The sequence below is a fragment of the Stegostoma tigrinum genome, chromosome 3, assembly GCF_030684315.1.
Source record: "Stegostoma tigrinum isolate sSteTig4 chromosome 3, sSteTig4.hap1, whole genome shotgun sequence".
NCBI lineage: Eukaryota > Metazoa > Chordata > Chondrichthyes > Orectolobiformes > Stegostomatidae > Stegostoma > Stegostoma tigrinum.
Genome location: NC_081356.1, coordinates 110,015,946 through 110,029,916, shown reverse-complemented (window position 1 = coordinate 110,029,916; position 13,971 = coordinate 110,015,946). Strand labels below are relative to the sequence as shown.

At 35.8% G+C, this 13,971-nt stretch overlaps 1 protein-coding gene across 6 annotated transcripts in view; it reads left to right on the top strand.

Annotated features, from left to right (window-relative positions):
* Positions 1 to 13,971, top strand: part of pik3r1 (phosphoinositide-3-kinase, regulatory subunit 1 (alpha)) — an 89,861-nt gene that overhangs the window by 61,151 nt on the left and 14,739 nt on the right. For 5 of the 6 annotated variants that reach the window (XM_048526480.2, XM_048526456.2, XM_048526464.2 and 2 more), the window contains 4 exons: positions 58 to 129; positions 1,619 to 1,750; positions 3,501 to 3,702; positions 3,838 to 3,932. In XM_048526480.2, coding sequence (XP_048382437.1) covers positions 58 to 129; positions 1,619 to 1,750; positions 3,501 to 3,702; positions 3,838 to 3,932 — 501 coding nt within the window. Of the gene's footprint in view, positions 1 to 57; positions 130 to 1,618; positions 1,751 to 3,500; positions 3,703 to 3,837; positions 3,933 to 12,668; positions 12,691 to 13,971 lie in introns of those variants that run through there. The other variant, XM_048526511.2, reaches the window with a different exon arrangement.

Here is a 13,971-nt window from a genome sequence, read left to right as displayed (position 1 = left end):
GTTCCTGTATGACTAAAGCATTGTAACTTACCCAATGAATGCATTTGTATTTTACAGGTTTAGAGTGTGCCAATTTATACCGAACATCTGGTTCATGTGGTGCTGAATTGAAACAGTTGTTGGATTATGGTAAATATGCAGCACATTTAGATGTTTTCCAAGTTGTTTTGTACAAATATATAAATGGTCTTTTTCTGTTTGTGGCTTAATTGCACTGCCACTGTAATAAACGTTTACACCCTTTTGTGTTTATAGCTGTCACTTAATTTTTAATGTTGCAGTAGTATTTTCTTGCCTTTGGATGTTGGGGTGGGGGGGTGGGGGGCGCATGCATGTTGGTTGTAAATTCCCAGTTTCTACATACTTTCAGAATGACGTTTCTAAACCAAATTGATCCAGGTAGCCCCATGCATTTTTTCAAAGCTGAACTTTTTTATGAATGCCGCACTACCACTAGGGGGCTGCTTTAATATTGTGTTGATTGTGGTATTAAAAACTGCAAGTGTTGAAATAAGCTGATTTTTGGACAGCTAATACATCTTTTTGGAAATGCATTGTATTCTCCCCTAATTGTTTATTGCACCTAGTTTTAATTGCCTCCAGATGGGAAGGTGCTAGTGTTGGACTGGGGTGGACAAGGTCAGAAACCAGATGACACCAGATTATAGTGCAACAGGTTTATTTTAAATCTTAAACTTTCAGAGCATTGCTCCTTCAGGTGAAATGAGAGTGAATCTCTCAGAAGTTATGGGTAGAGAGATCAAAAGATCATGCAAATAGTGTGGGTGGACCAGCCGAATAATAGGTCTCTGTAGGTAATTGTGCCTGTTGTGTTGTAAATTAATTTGATCCTTATGAATCCTCTGTACATATGTGCCATGTGGTGTACATTTGTACATTCCAATGAAGATAAGATTAATCCTTCAAATCATAATCTCGGCGATTTTTTGGGGGGAAAAAATACCATCTCTGTTCATAGTGTGATGGAAAGGATTCCTATGGAGCTAGATTTTGCAAACTCTTCTTTTTCTGCACCTTTTCAGAAAGTGCTTGTGTTGCTGTCGTATCATCTATGCTTTGTGTTCAGAGCTGAACTGATCAATCTATCGTGACCTTGACATTGGTAAACCTGCGTGCTGATATACAGTTGGACTATCAGGACTTAACCTTGCTGGGACTTCACTTAAGTTCTGCAAAAGTGCATCTTAAAGTGCATTGGAATGCCTAGATATTTCTGTCCCCTACAATTAGGCAGGATTATATTATTAATAGTCCTATTAATACTGCTTTGCTGAGATTGGTTACCTCAAGAGGGTGAGGGCTAGAACTGGAGTTATTACCAGTTAGTAGGATGCAATACTGTTCCAAGTAGCCTCATCATTAGAAAGCCCCGATCAGTAGATTTTATTTCTTGAAATGTGCTTCTTAGAGCCGTGAAAATCTGTATAACACAAGTTCTTTGCAAAGTATAACTGATAGCAATGGCATAGCCTTTTGTGAACAGATTTCTGCATATTTGTAACTCAGTACACTCCCAAAGACTAGTCAAGTAAATCTCTCAACAGCCAGTTTGTTTTGTAAACATTTCAGTAGTCATGTGCATTTCTTAATTTACCAGATGCAAGTTCAGTGGACATGGAGCAATTTGATCTGCAGTCACTAACTGATGCTTTAAAGCAATATCTTCAGGAACTACCAAATCCTGTCATTCCAGCATCCGTCTACAGTGATATGGTTTTTACCGCTCAAGGTAAGGAAGAGAAAATATTAATTTATGAAGCATCTTCTGTAACCCCAGTACAAAACAAAGCTAAGAAAATGTTTAAATTGGACAGGTATATGGTAGGCAAATGAGACCAGTTTAATTTAGGAAACCTGGTCAGCATGGACAAGTTGGCCTGTTGCAGTGTTGTATAACTCTGACTCTTAAGTATGTTCTGTTTATAATGTAGGGAAACTCTAAAGCCAGTTTGTGTGGAGTAAGATCCCAGGAACAATAAGTTAAATAACCAATTTAACAGAGATAGTAGGAACTGCAGATGCTGGAGAATCTGAGATAACAAGGTGCAGAGATGGATGAACACAGCAGGCCAAGCAGCATCAGAGGAGCAGGATAGCTGATGTTTCTGGCCTAGACCCTTTTCAGAAAATGAGCTGCTTCATTTTCTGAAGAAGGGTCTAGGACTGAAACGTCAGCTATCCTGCTGTTTTCATCCAGCTCTGCACCTTGTTACCTCAACTAATTTAACAGTTTAGTCCTTATAATTCAGAGATAAATATCGCACTTTGACATCATCTGGGATTGTCTGCTCAACCCCTGGATGGAGTTGGACCTTCTGATTTAAAGGGAATACGATTACTGAGCTAACTAGATGGAAAATCCTGGTCAGATTTGCTAAAAAGATAAAGTTTGTATAGTTTTAATCTGTAGCATGTTCAAGCTTGCTTTTGTATGGGCACAGCTGAATTTCTCAAACTAACATGTATTATTAATATTCAATTTTCAAAAATTTAAGCAGATATTCTCCAAAAAATTATACATGTATTTATTAACTGGCTTGAAATTTTAGGGTAGTTTCAGAAAAGTGCTGATTTTTAAGGATTCTCACTAGTGTTTATGTAAAAGGATGTAATGCCAAATAATCTTATTTTCTGGTGCTATATTCTTGATTAAATAAAGTGACTTTCTTTTCTGTACTCCCTGTACACTCTCAAACCCTTCCATCTACCTAGATCATGTCAATCATTTTGCTTCATAAACCGCTTTTAAGGTCACCCCTCTGGATAAATGTTTAAATAGTGACCCCAGGTGACATCGCTCATTGTGTTAAGTATGTAGTTTTTGTAATATGTATTGAACTTGGATTCGCCCCTCCTTGCTCACAAACATTTTAAATCATTGATCCTCATTTGCACGGTTAAATGTTCTAGTTCTTGATGATAATAGGTTATTTGTAGACGTCATTACATTAATTAACAAAAATCAACTGTGCTCAGATATCAGTGCAAACTTACAATGTGATCTTGATGCGACACAAAGTACTGAGACCTAACCACGAATTGTACTATGTGGTTTATAAATTTTGGGTGTGTTTAGGTTACAAAGATCAAAAATGGAAAGACTTGTTGCAGAGTCTATAGGGCTGTTAGAGTGCACAAAGTGAAGACCTTTCTACAAATGCATAATGCAGCAAAGGATGTGGTTGTTGTCCTTATCTGTTGTATCTATAAATTGCCCAATCATCTGCATCACAAGAAAAGCAGACCTATAGTGGTACTATTTGTGGTTGACATCACAAGATGTATAGTTTTCCACTGACTGTTCACTATCTTTTTAAAGGTTTTCTTGTACCAAACACAGATTGGTAACTGCCAGTTATCTGACTGTTTATTTAGAAATAACATGTTAAGCTATACTGGATATTGGACAAGAATCCTGAATGTTGGTGGTTCTGTGCCCTACTGTTGACAGCGATGATTTTTAATTTCCCCAAATGCAGAAGTACTCAACACAGAGGAGTGTGCACAGTTGCTAAGGAGAGCTATCCGGTCCCATAATGTGCCTCAACAGTATTGGCTTACACTTCATTATTTGATCAAGCATTTCTGTAAACTTTGCCAAAGCTCTGGGAAGAACAATCTAAATGCAAGAACATTGGCTGAAATCTTCAATCCTTTGCTTTTCAGACAACAGGCAGCGAGGTATGTACGTGACCAATAAAGTCGGTTTCCTTGGGTGTACTTTTATATTTTATTAAACGTTGAGAAACGTACAATACAAATGCTAAAAATAATGTAAATAACACTTAACATTTGTCTTTATCTTTGATTATCTAGCTCAGATACGAATCCTGAATACCACATTAAAATAATAGAAGTACTTATAGCCAGTGAATGCCAAGAAACACAGGCTACACATACACCAGCACCAGGTAAGATCAGATCTAATAATACGCTTTAATTCGATATTAACTCTCTTGCAGCTTACGTAAAATAGTGGTTTTCTCTTGTTGGATTTTTTTTGGATTACTTCTCTCAAAATCTGCAAGTATTTTTTAAAATTTTTGGTGAATTCTGAATTAAATTAGATTGTTCACGTAATCTGCAATAGTTTTCCATCTTATAAATTTGGTTTTCCTTAGAATTATTTTAATTTGTTCTAGTAAAGTGTTTTTCCACTCTTAAAGTTGCAGTTATATATTTCATCATGACGCGTATGTAAGAGCTTTTGAGGTTTTTAAGTATAGCTTGTAAAATGGAAGGAAGTTCACAGAATTGATACGAAATTGTCTAGATGTGCTAGTTTTGTTGGAGTAGTCAAAATGTATGTAATGACAGTATGCTGTTTAGCCTGATATTTGTCTTTGAACTACATGCCATCTCAGTTTTTAAGTGCCCCTGCATTTTTAATGTATTCTTTGTACTAGGATTTTAATGTGAACCTAGTCAGTAAGACTTGCCAAAATTGGATCTCCTATCTTTCCCTTTTAGTTCTGTCTTGAATATAAAGTAGCTAGTCCTGCAGAGCATTTTTCTTTCTTTCTTTCTTTCTTTTTCCTTTTGGTTTGCCTGCTGATCAATTATTGGATTGCATATTAAACTTAACAGTGAAATGTATCATGCAGCTTTTTTAAAGAAAAAGTAACGTGAAAAATATGGAAATTGCATTCTTTGTATTTTTTTAAAATTTTTGGAAGTCTCTCTTCTGAAACATGTCAGGGTGTTGAAATTAGAGTCACGTAACCAGTTGATTACAGTCAGGTAACTTAGACCTTCTGAATTTAACTAGAAAGAGTATGAACAAAGTACTTAACTTTTTGTTCTGTTAAGGGATCAGGACCATAGACTTGTAGATATGGTATGAAATAGCCCACATTTTAATCTACAAGAGAGTCCATAGTTATTGGAAGCAGACAGGAGCATAGGAGTGAGCTATCCAGCCTGTCAAGCCTGCTCTGCTAATTAATTGGCCTATGGCTGATTATTTCAAGACCACTTTCCTGCACTTGCCCCCAAATGGTAGTAAATCCATTAATGTCTGTCTTCAATGTGCTTGTGATTCTGCCAGCATGGCTGTTGGGGCAGTGAATTCCAAACATTTACCAACCTGAATGAAGAAATCCCTCCTGATCTCAGCCTTTGGCCTACTCAAGCTCACTAGACAAAGGAACCATCTGTATCAACTCTTGTCAAATGTTATTAAAAGTTTAAATGGGATTTCCTCTTGTTCTTCAAAACTCTAACAAATAAAAGCCCATTTTCCTCAATCTCTCCTTTTTATACTTAATCCCAAGGATGAAACACAGTGCTGAAGAAACTGCAGCCTGGCAGTATCTGCGGCGAGAGAAGTAGAGAGAACACTTCGAGTCCAGTGTGAATCCTCTTGCAGGGATTAGTCTTATACTTGCCAAAGAGGAAGTGCATCTCTCCTTTAGATAAGGAAGCAAAAACTGTGCTGAGTATACAACAAATATGATCTCAGCAAGGTTGTGTGCAGTCATAGCAAGGCATCATTTGTGTTGTATACTGAAGGCCAGTTTACTATTCCTGATTACTTGCCAGCTAACTTCTGTGATAAGACCACTCAGTTCCCTTTGGACATCAACATTTCCTAACCCCTCACCATTAAGAAATATTGTCTTTCTGTTTTTTCCACCAGTGTGAATAACACTCAATTATTCAAATTTTATATTCTGTCTGCTGTGTAATTGCACAGTTTTATCCTATCAGTTTCCTTGAAGCTTCATTGCATTCACCGCAATATGAATGTTCACTTAGATTTATGTCATCACAAAATTTGGAAATATTGCACTTAATCTACATAAATGGCTTGTTAAGGGGACTTTGAACAACTTTGGCCCCTGCGCTGCTTCGTCCAGAATCCTAATAGTAAAAGCCTGCCAACCTGAGAATGACTCTATTATTTCTACTGTTTTCTGGCCTGTTAACTAATTCTCAATCCATGCAAGTGCATTATCCCCAATTCCATGCGCTGTAATTGGGTTTGCTGATCTCATGTGAGACCTTCTCAAAAACCTTCTGAAAATCCTAATACATTGGATCTGTGCTGCCAGTAACATTCTTCTAAAACTCCAAAAGCTCCATCAAAGAGGATTTCCCTTTCATAAATCCATGTTGACTCCTCCACAAGTGCCTAGTTAACTTGAAGACAGGAGAGAAAAAGATAACACATGTGTAATTCCCCATTTTTTTTCGTCTCTCCCTTTCTTAAATAGGGAGATTATATCGTCTGTTTTCCAGTCTGCAGGATCCTCTCGAGAATCTATAGAAATTTGAAAGATGGCCACCAATGATTCTATTGCCTCTTAGCCACTACATTCAGCACTGTGCGATATGGAGCATTTTGGGGATTTATCAGCCTTATGCAGTTAATTTTTTTTGAGTACTGCCTCCAAATTTACTTCAGTTTCTTGTTTTCACAAGTCCCTTAGTTCCCTAGTATTTCTTGGAGATTTTCTATATTATCTTCCATGAAGACAGCCACAATTGGATCAGCCGCAATAAAATAATACAATGATAAAACAAACTCGGAGGCCTTAGTGAATTGCATCACTTATTTTGTGTATCTTCTGTGCATGGTTCTCTGCATTTTAAAGACCAATATGTGATTTGATATTGATTCCTAACTTATTTCAACTTTTATAAGTTCACTTGGATATTATAATGGCATGCTGAAGTATTTCTGAATGAATGAGCTATGGTGGGTTGCATAGTATCTATAGGTTTTAATTAACCAAAATCTTTATTGGAAATTAAATTGGAAATCAAACAGTTGAATCAAGGGTCTTCTGTCTCTCTTTCCTGTGCAAAGTTCAAGCAGTGTGACGTTACCTTCTCAAGATGGTTACATCTCTTGCTGTACTGTACTAACCTGTACTGTCACTTTTCCATTCTCACACACTTGAAATCACCTTGTGTTGATGTGGAAGTACTGTTGTAATGGTAGTGTTAAGTTTCATTTGCGTTTGCAGTGTTTTGTCAATATCATCTTGGACAAGATTTTGAGTCGTTGAAGAATTGATATACAGTTTTAAAACAAAATAGAGTTAGTGAGTTACAGAAATGATATTTTAGTGAGAGTTTTCCTTTGTAGGGGCTTTCAGAGGAAAAACAGTATAATGATATAATAATATGTTACTGAACTAATGATCCAGAATCCTGGAGAATAATCCAAGCGGAATCCAGTAGCATTATGATGATTTGAGGAATAAACCTGGAATTTAAACAAGTGGTTGTCATGAGTGTCCACTGTCTGGAGTTGTTGGATTATCATGGAAATCTGTCAATTTACTTGACCCCCAGTCCTTTTGAAACCCTAGCCTATGGCAACATAGATTCCTAATTGCCTTCTGTTCATGCCCTAGCCGAGCCAACCACTTGTGTCAGTTTCTGTAAACCACCAAGTATGTACAGTATATGCCAGTGACATGGGTGACTGCTATATCCAAAGAATAAATTATTTTTAAAAGTTAGAAAAAACAAAATTCATCAAGTTACTGTAGATGATGATGAACTTATCTTTTCAGTGGTAGTTGTACAATTTTATGGGAATGTCAAATTGGACTTCTAAACATTTTCCTGTTGAAAGCTGAAAATGTACAGTACATGCTATACTATTCAGTTCCTGTTGGAGTCTGTGACATAACATGTATTTGTGCAGGTCCAAAAACCAATGGTTCCTTAAAACATTTGTTAATAGTTGTTTGGAATTCCTGTTTACTAAATTTAGTAACTGTTGTGGAGTCCTAAACAAGGAAAGGTTTGCTTGTCATTTTCGCTTTTTAAAAATAATAATCTCATCCATTCTTATTTTCCAAAGCCCAAAACCACAGCCACCTGTTTATAACCAGTTGTTTTCTAACAGATATTTCTTCTGCTTTTGTCTGTAATACTCTTCTTGGTTTGAAAAATTGATGGGTTTCTGGATTAAAACAGAATAACGCGATTAAATCCGTTCCATAGGCAATCAGTTGACCATTGGATGTCCTTTGTCATAACGTTTTTATGTTGTGAACTTGTGATGATGGTTAGTATAGAACATTAAATAAAAACACAGCAGTAAATGCTAAATAATTAGAGATCATTCATTTTGACAGTTTAATTTTTGTCTTGCATGGGAACCTTTCTTGACGAAATGCAGGAAAAGAGATTTTCTACGGTTGAATTAAAAACCAGCATTAAATTCATCAGAATGATACCGAAGCATCATTTTTTTTCTTACATCTGTGAATTACTTTCTGTGGCTTTACTCTTGTTATAGTCTGTCTGTTATGAAGATCAAACTTTGTTAACCATCTAGTTGACCTCAATAGGACATAGAATTTTGAGCCACTTTATCAACTCTTTGCCAAAGCCAAGTGGTTGAGTATTTGGTCATTTAATATACAGATTTGGCCTGATTTTGGTTCCCATTAATTAAAACACTGCATGAATCCATATTTAACTTTTTTGCTGTGTTTGTGGATGCATTTAAAAAAATAATCCATTGGTTGTAAAGCACTTGGTGTACTAGTGATATGGTGCATTTGTAAATCACGTCCTTGTGGAATTTGGAAAAAGGACGTTTCCAAGGGTATTCAACATTATAGAAAGCTCAGTAGGCATACTCTTAATATGTTGGCTTGAGGGTCTCTTCTGGTGAACTGTCCCTACCTCTGGGCCAGTATCAATTCTGACCTGCCCTAGAAGTATATACTAACTCTGAACAGGTTTAGCAGAGAATCAGTATTCATCTGATGTGTTTTTGTTTGAATTCTAAAGGATATATAACAATATTTGGTTTAGAAATCCAATTTTTTTTTGTAAGAAACTGTCGATACTTTTATATAAAACCATAAGAATTAGGAACTGGAGTAGGCTTTCAAGCCATTGAGCCTGCTACACCATTCAATAGGATTATGGCTGAACTGACATTCTATTTTCCTGTATTATCCTCATAACCCTTGATTCTCCTACTGATCAAGAATTTATTTCAGCCTTATATATGCACAAGAATTCTTTCCCCACAGCTGTCTGAGGCAAGGAGTTCCAAAGAGAGAGAGAACTCTGAGGGCGGGGGGTGGGAATTCCTCACTTTATTCTGCAACATTCTTAAGAGAAGAAACATCCTCTCTCATTTCTGAAGCAGGGTCTAGGCCCGAAACAACAGCCTTCCTGCTTCTCTGCTGCTTGGCCTGCTGAGTTCATCCAGCTCTATACTTTGTTATCTCATCATCTCTCATTCTTCTAAACTCTCAAGCACAATTTCAACCTTTTTAGGCTATGCTGAAATCCTGATGGATGTCCTACTTGTATCAGCATAACAACATGATGGTAAAAAAAATTGTAAATGTAGCAAGTTGTATATAATTTCCTGATGTGCGTAGAGCCTGGGTATGATAACTGGCAGAATCTGTTTTAGAGCGTCTAAGAATTTCAATTTTTTGAGAAGCTACATAACTCTAAATGTGTATTTCTTTCCTCAAGTTTAGTATCTTTATAAAATGCCACAAAATACATGGAAGGAAGTAGAGAATAAAAATAATGACTAACATGGCACTTGCAACTAAAGTTATGAAAATGGCAGAGATATTCAGCAGTAATGCAAAAAAAAAGTTAAATACTGGCCTTTAGCTTTAGTTTTAAACTAAACTTATGGACCTGTACTGGAACAAAATCTAAAGTAATAGGAAAATGTTGGTCAGGCAACATGTGTGAATGCAATTTAAGTTTGAACCTTGTTTTATTTTGCATGAAATTTTATATTTATCCTGAAGAGGGCTCTAAATATTAAAGCTGAAAAATGTGCTGACTTCAATATGCACATGTGGTTTTTTTTCCATTTCCATCCCATGAAATTTTAAAATCAAATTCAGTTGCATTTTTGATAGGATAATTGTGAACCTTTGTATGTTACAGCTGCATATGCTGTTTGTTTTAAATGATATAGCAGCAAAATAGTTGAACAGATTACAATGCCTTTACGGTTTCTACATAGCTGTGAGATTATGTTGATGCCTGAGCCATATAAACCAAGACAGTCCAGGAAGTTTTATATCTGGTCTGTACTAAGTTAACTGATTTCTAGTGAAGTTGAAACTCACCACACCATTCCAATTTAAGGAAGGAAAATTTTGCTAGAGTGTCTACTCCTGATACAGTATGTGATTTCTTGTCAGGAGTATGTCTTTGAAACGTCTTGAGCAAGTGCAGACTCTGGCTGTTGTGCAAGCACGCTGGCATATGCCATAACATCTGGAGTGAGAGCTGGTAATTTTGGCAAGTTACTAAAGGTGCCCTCTGGTGCTGTATCCAATAAGGAAGTTAGTGCATTGCAGAAAAAAATACTTTAAATACAAATTAATTTTGAACTCTGTAGGGCATAAGCTACATTTTTGGGGTGAAGCACTTCTAAATTATCGCATTGAAACATTTGAATTTCCTTCTCCACAAATTTCTGAAGTGTATAGCTGAGATTTGTTCTTAGCCCTTGAGATGCAATTACCTCTGTTACGCTCATTTAATTCAATATTTTGAATTTTACTTCCATTCCTTCAACTGCTTTCCAAGAAGCTGAACTGATATTTCGGTAGTTTCAATTGTATATCATTAAATCTTCCTTGTTTAGCTTTTGGAGTTTTTTTTTAATTTGTAATGAAGTTCACCAGTCTCAAATTTTCAAGTAGTCACTTCAGTATGTTATGATTTTCTGAGGAGAATAGGACCAATTTTTTGTTCGTTCTCATAACTAAATTACTGGTACCTGGAATAATCCAGTGCGCTCATTATTGATCTAAATAAAGAATTAACTTTTTGCCTGCATTTTGAAGTCATGAACTCACCATAATAAAACTAAATTTGTGCCACTCTGGGCATCTATTATTTTGAAAAGCTGTAGTATTTTAAAATAAATTAGCAAAGATGAGTGGAATTAAAGATCGTATTTTTGGTAATATATGTTGAATATTCATTTATTCAGCTAAAGTTGAATCTAATTTTTAAAAAGTGCATATTGATTTGAGCCCACAAGTTTTATTTTGGTAATTTTTGGTAGTCTAGATTTAAATTTTTAACAAACACTACTTTGTTCTTAAACTTTGCTAAAGCTAATGAGCTTACGGTCATCTGGCCTGAGAAATTCAAATTTAATCCTCCAACTTGATGCCAATTGAGTTCTGGTTGAACTTTTGAGTCCCTGGTATTGAAACTAATATTGGTTGGGAATGAAATGGTCAGCATATTTATTTCTGGTCTTTAAAATGAATTATGAAGTTTTGTACTGTAAGCTATAATGTTAAAAGAACCTCCTTGTGTGGCAATTTTTTTTAATAAAAGCCTTGTTCTGTTTAAATTCTTGGTTCTTGTATATTTCAGTCTGTGTATTTTGCCTACAATGTGGTCATTTTTTATTATTGAAGTATGAGCGGTCTAGAGTAATGCAGTGTCCTCTTTGTTCTACACCTGTTGTCTGACCTAAGTCAGATTCTGAGTTGTATTGCTAGTGAATGAAAGCAACTTGAGGAAAGCTTTGATTTTATTTTCGCTGAACAGTTTTGCTGCTTCCTACACTTGGCAGTCTGAAGAGGTTTGCTTTCCATAATGTAATATTCGAATACAACGATCATTATAGGACATTTGTAGGTCCTCTTAAACAAGCTCTCTAATGTTCAGTATTAGAAATTCCCTGTTAACAGCAAGTTGGATTTTTGTTCATGAAAGTTACCTAAATTTCTAATCTACCTCCTTCTCGTGTCCTTCCTCCTAGTCCTCCATCTGTTTTCCCCCACCCTACCTTGCCAAAGATAGAAATCCCTAACTCAGCAAATATTTGAACTTGCCTTGGTTAATGTTTAAAGAGAGATTTTTATCATTAGTTGAATGCAGACCATTGATGTGCTGCAAGTACAGAACTTGGGTTCATTTTTTAATTATTAACTTTGTGCTCTGCACAGGTATCTGCACACTACTCCAAAGAGTTCATTTGTTTAAATTGCATGAACTTGATGTTCAGATGCTGGGTCTGATGTTTTCCCTGCTGATGGTATGGTGCTTCTGCAGCTTTAAACTGTACCTTGAAACCACTTGCTGAAGGCAAAAGTTATTGCCTCACAGTTGTTCCATCAAGTGATTCAGACATATCCAATTTAACACAAGCTAATACAAGGAAACTGCTTAATACAGTAAATTGTCAAGATGCCTAACGAAGTAGAAAACACTCATTGTGTAGTACAATATGCAACCTTATCTGTGAATATTTAGTTTTAAAAAATCTGATGAAAAATTGCTCCTTGAGGGTTATGACTTTTAGCTAGGATGGGGTTTGGATTTTTCTGTCACTCATCTTTCTCTCCCACCCCCAACCTCATCCCAAACCTTGTCCCCCGTACCTAGTTTAGTAGATGTCTGGCCAAATGCCAGATAATGTAGCAGTGGAAAATAACTTGTCTGTCACTTGTACTGTCAATGCTAGCTTAGCATATGGTGTTGCAGCAAGCTAGACTGGTTTGAGTTGAGCATTAACCTGATTATACAAGTCTGTGCATCCAGGGTTTGGCTCTTTTGGTAAAGCCCTGAAGGGATTAAAAATTTACTGCCCTAATTGCAGATCTCCTGTTTTTTTTCTTTAGTTTCTAGTTTTCTAAACACAGCTTTTTACAATAGAAGTGAAAAATTAAAGAAGGCACTTGTTTTGTAAGTAGTACTTTATCACAATGTATCTTTCAGAATAGCTAGCTTGCAATACAGTTCAGTTTAGATTTTGTCTCTCTTTTAATTTTAAATTTTCAAATAAAATGTTTTCATTCTGTTGTTTGTATGGACACGTTTGGGAAAAAAATTCCAATGATTGTTCTTATTTGCCCAAGAGATCTGGGTGTTGCAGGCAAAGGCATTTCTTACTGCCATTGAAAAGTAGTGCTGAGCCACTTTCTGGAATTGCTGTTTTTGTGTGGTGTGGGAAGTAAGAGTTCTGTTTACTGATGAAAACAGATGATAGTGACTGAATTTTTTGTAAATTAAATTTTAAATTTTATCATTTACAAAGCCTCTTGAATTGCTAATTGCTATACAAGACTTATCACTGATTAGTATGTTTGGTTATGCTTGGGTTTTGCATCAGAGTCCTTAGTATATTGGGCTGATGATGTAGTGATTTGCTGTAATGTAGTATATTGCATTTGAATCTCTGATCCAACTTCTGAGGTGAATTAAATGGAGACCTCTTTCTTTACTTAAACTTCACATTGATTTGGATCACCTAAAATCTTATGAAATTTATAGTTTTACAAATGCTGATGCTTCAACCCACACAGCACAGCCTTTGGAATATCTAAGTATTAAAATGCTGCATACAGGAAAACATTTTTTTGTACAGGGCTTTCCACTGGTTGGGACAACTGTGAATTTCTGCCAGCAGCTCAGTTTTATTTTTACCGTTAGACATTACGTTGTTCAGACTCTTGTTTAATTTTGTTCCTAAATGACACACTGTCAGCTTTCAGTATTTTGGATGTATATTCTAAAACATCGTTTATTTCTATCTTTGTTAGTACAACTGGAATTTATCATTTTTTTGAACAATTGTTTGTTTAACCATGCTCTCTTTTTTGTTCTCATTGGCCACCAAAGGTCGCATACACTTGAAATAATGTGTATTTTTTTTATTTAAAAGATTGCAACTTCTTAGAACGGGCTATCTTTGTGTACTGTCAGATGCATTGACGAGCCTACGTGCTGCAGTTAAGGTTTTGTCAGATTGCCAAAGTGGGATGCACCAAGCAGGAAGTGTTAGAAAATAGAAAATTATTAGTGTTAACTTACTGTGCAGGATTTTAGTCTGTTAACTAATTTTATTGTAAAATGTTTTACATTTACTGAATTTGGGAGTTGATACTTGTATTGTACTGAAAGTCACTGGATATAGGAAATGAACAGGAGTGGTCTGGTGACATTATCTTGATTGGATTGGCTGTA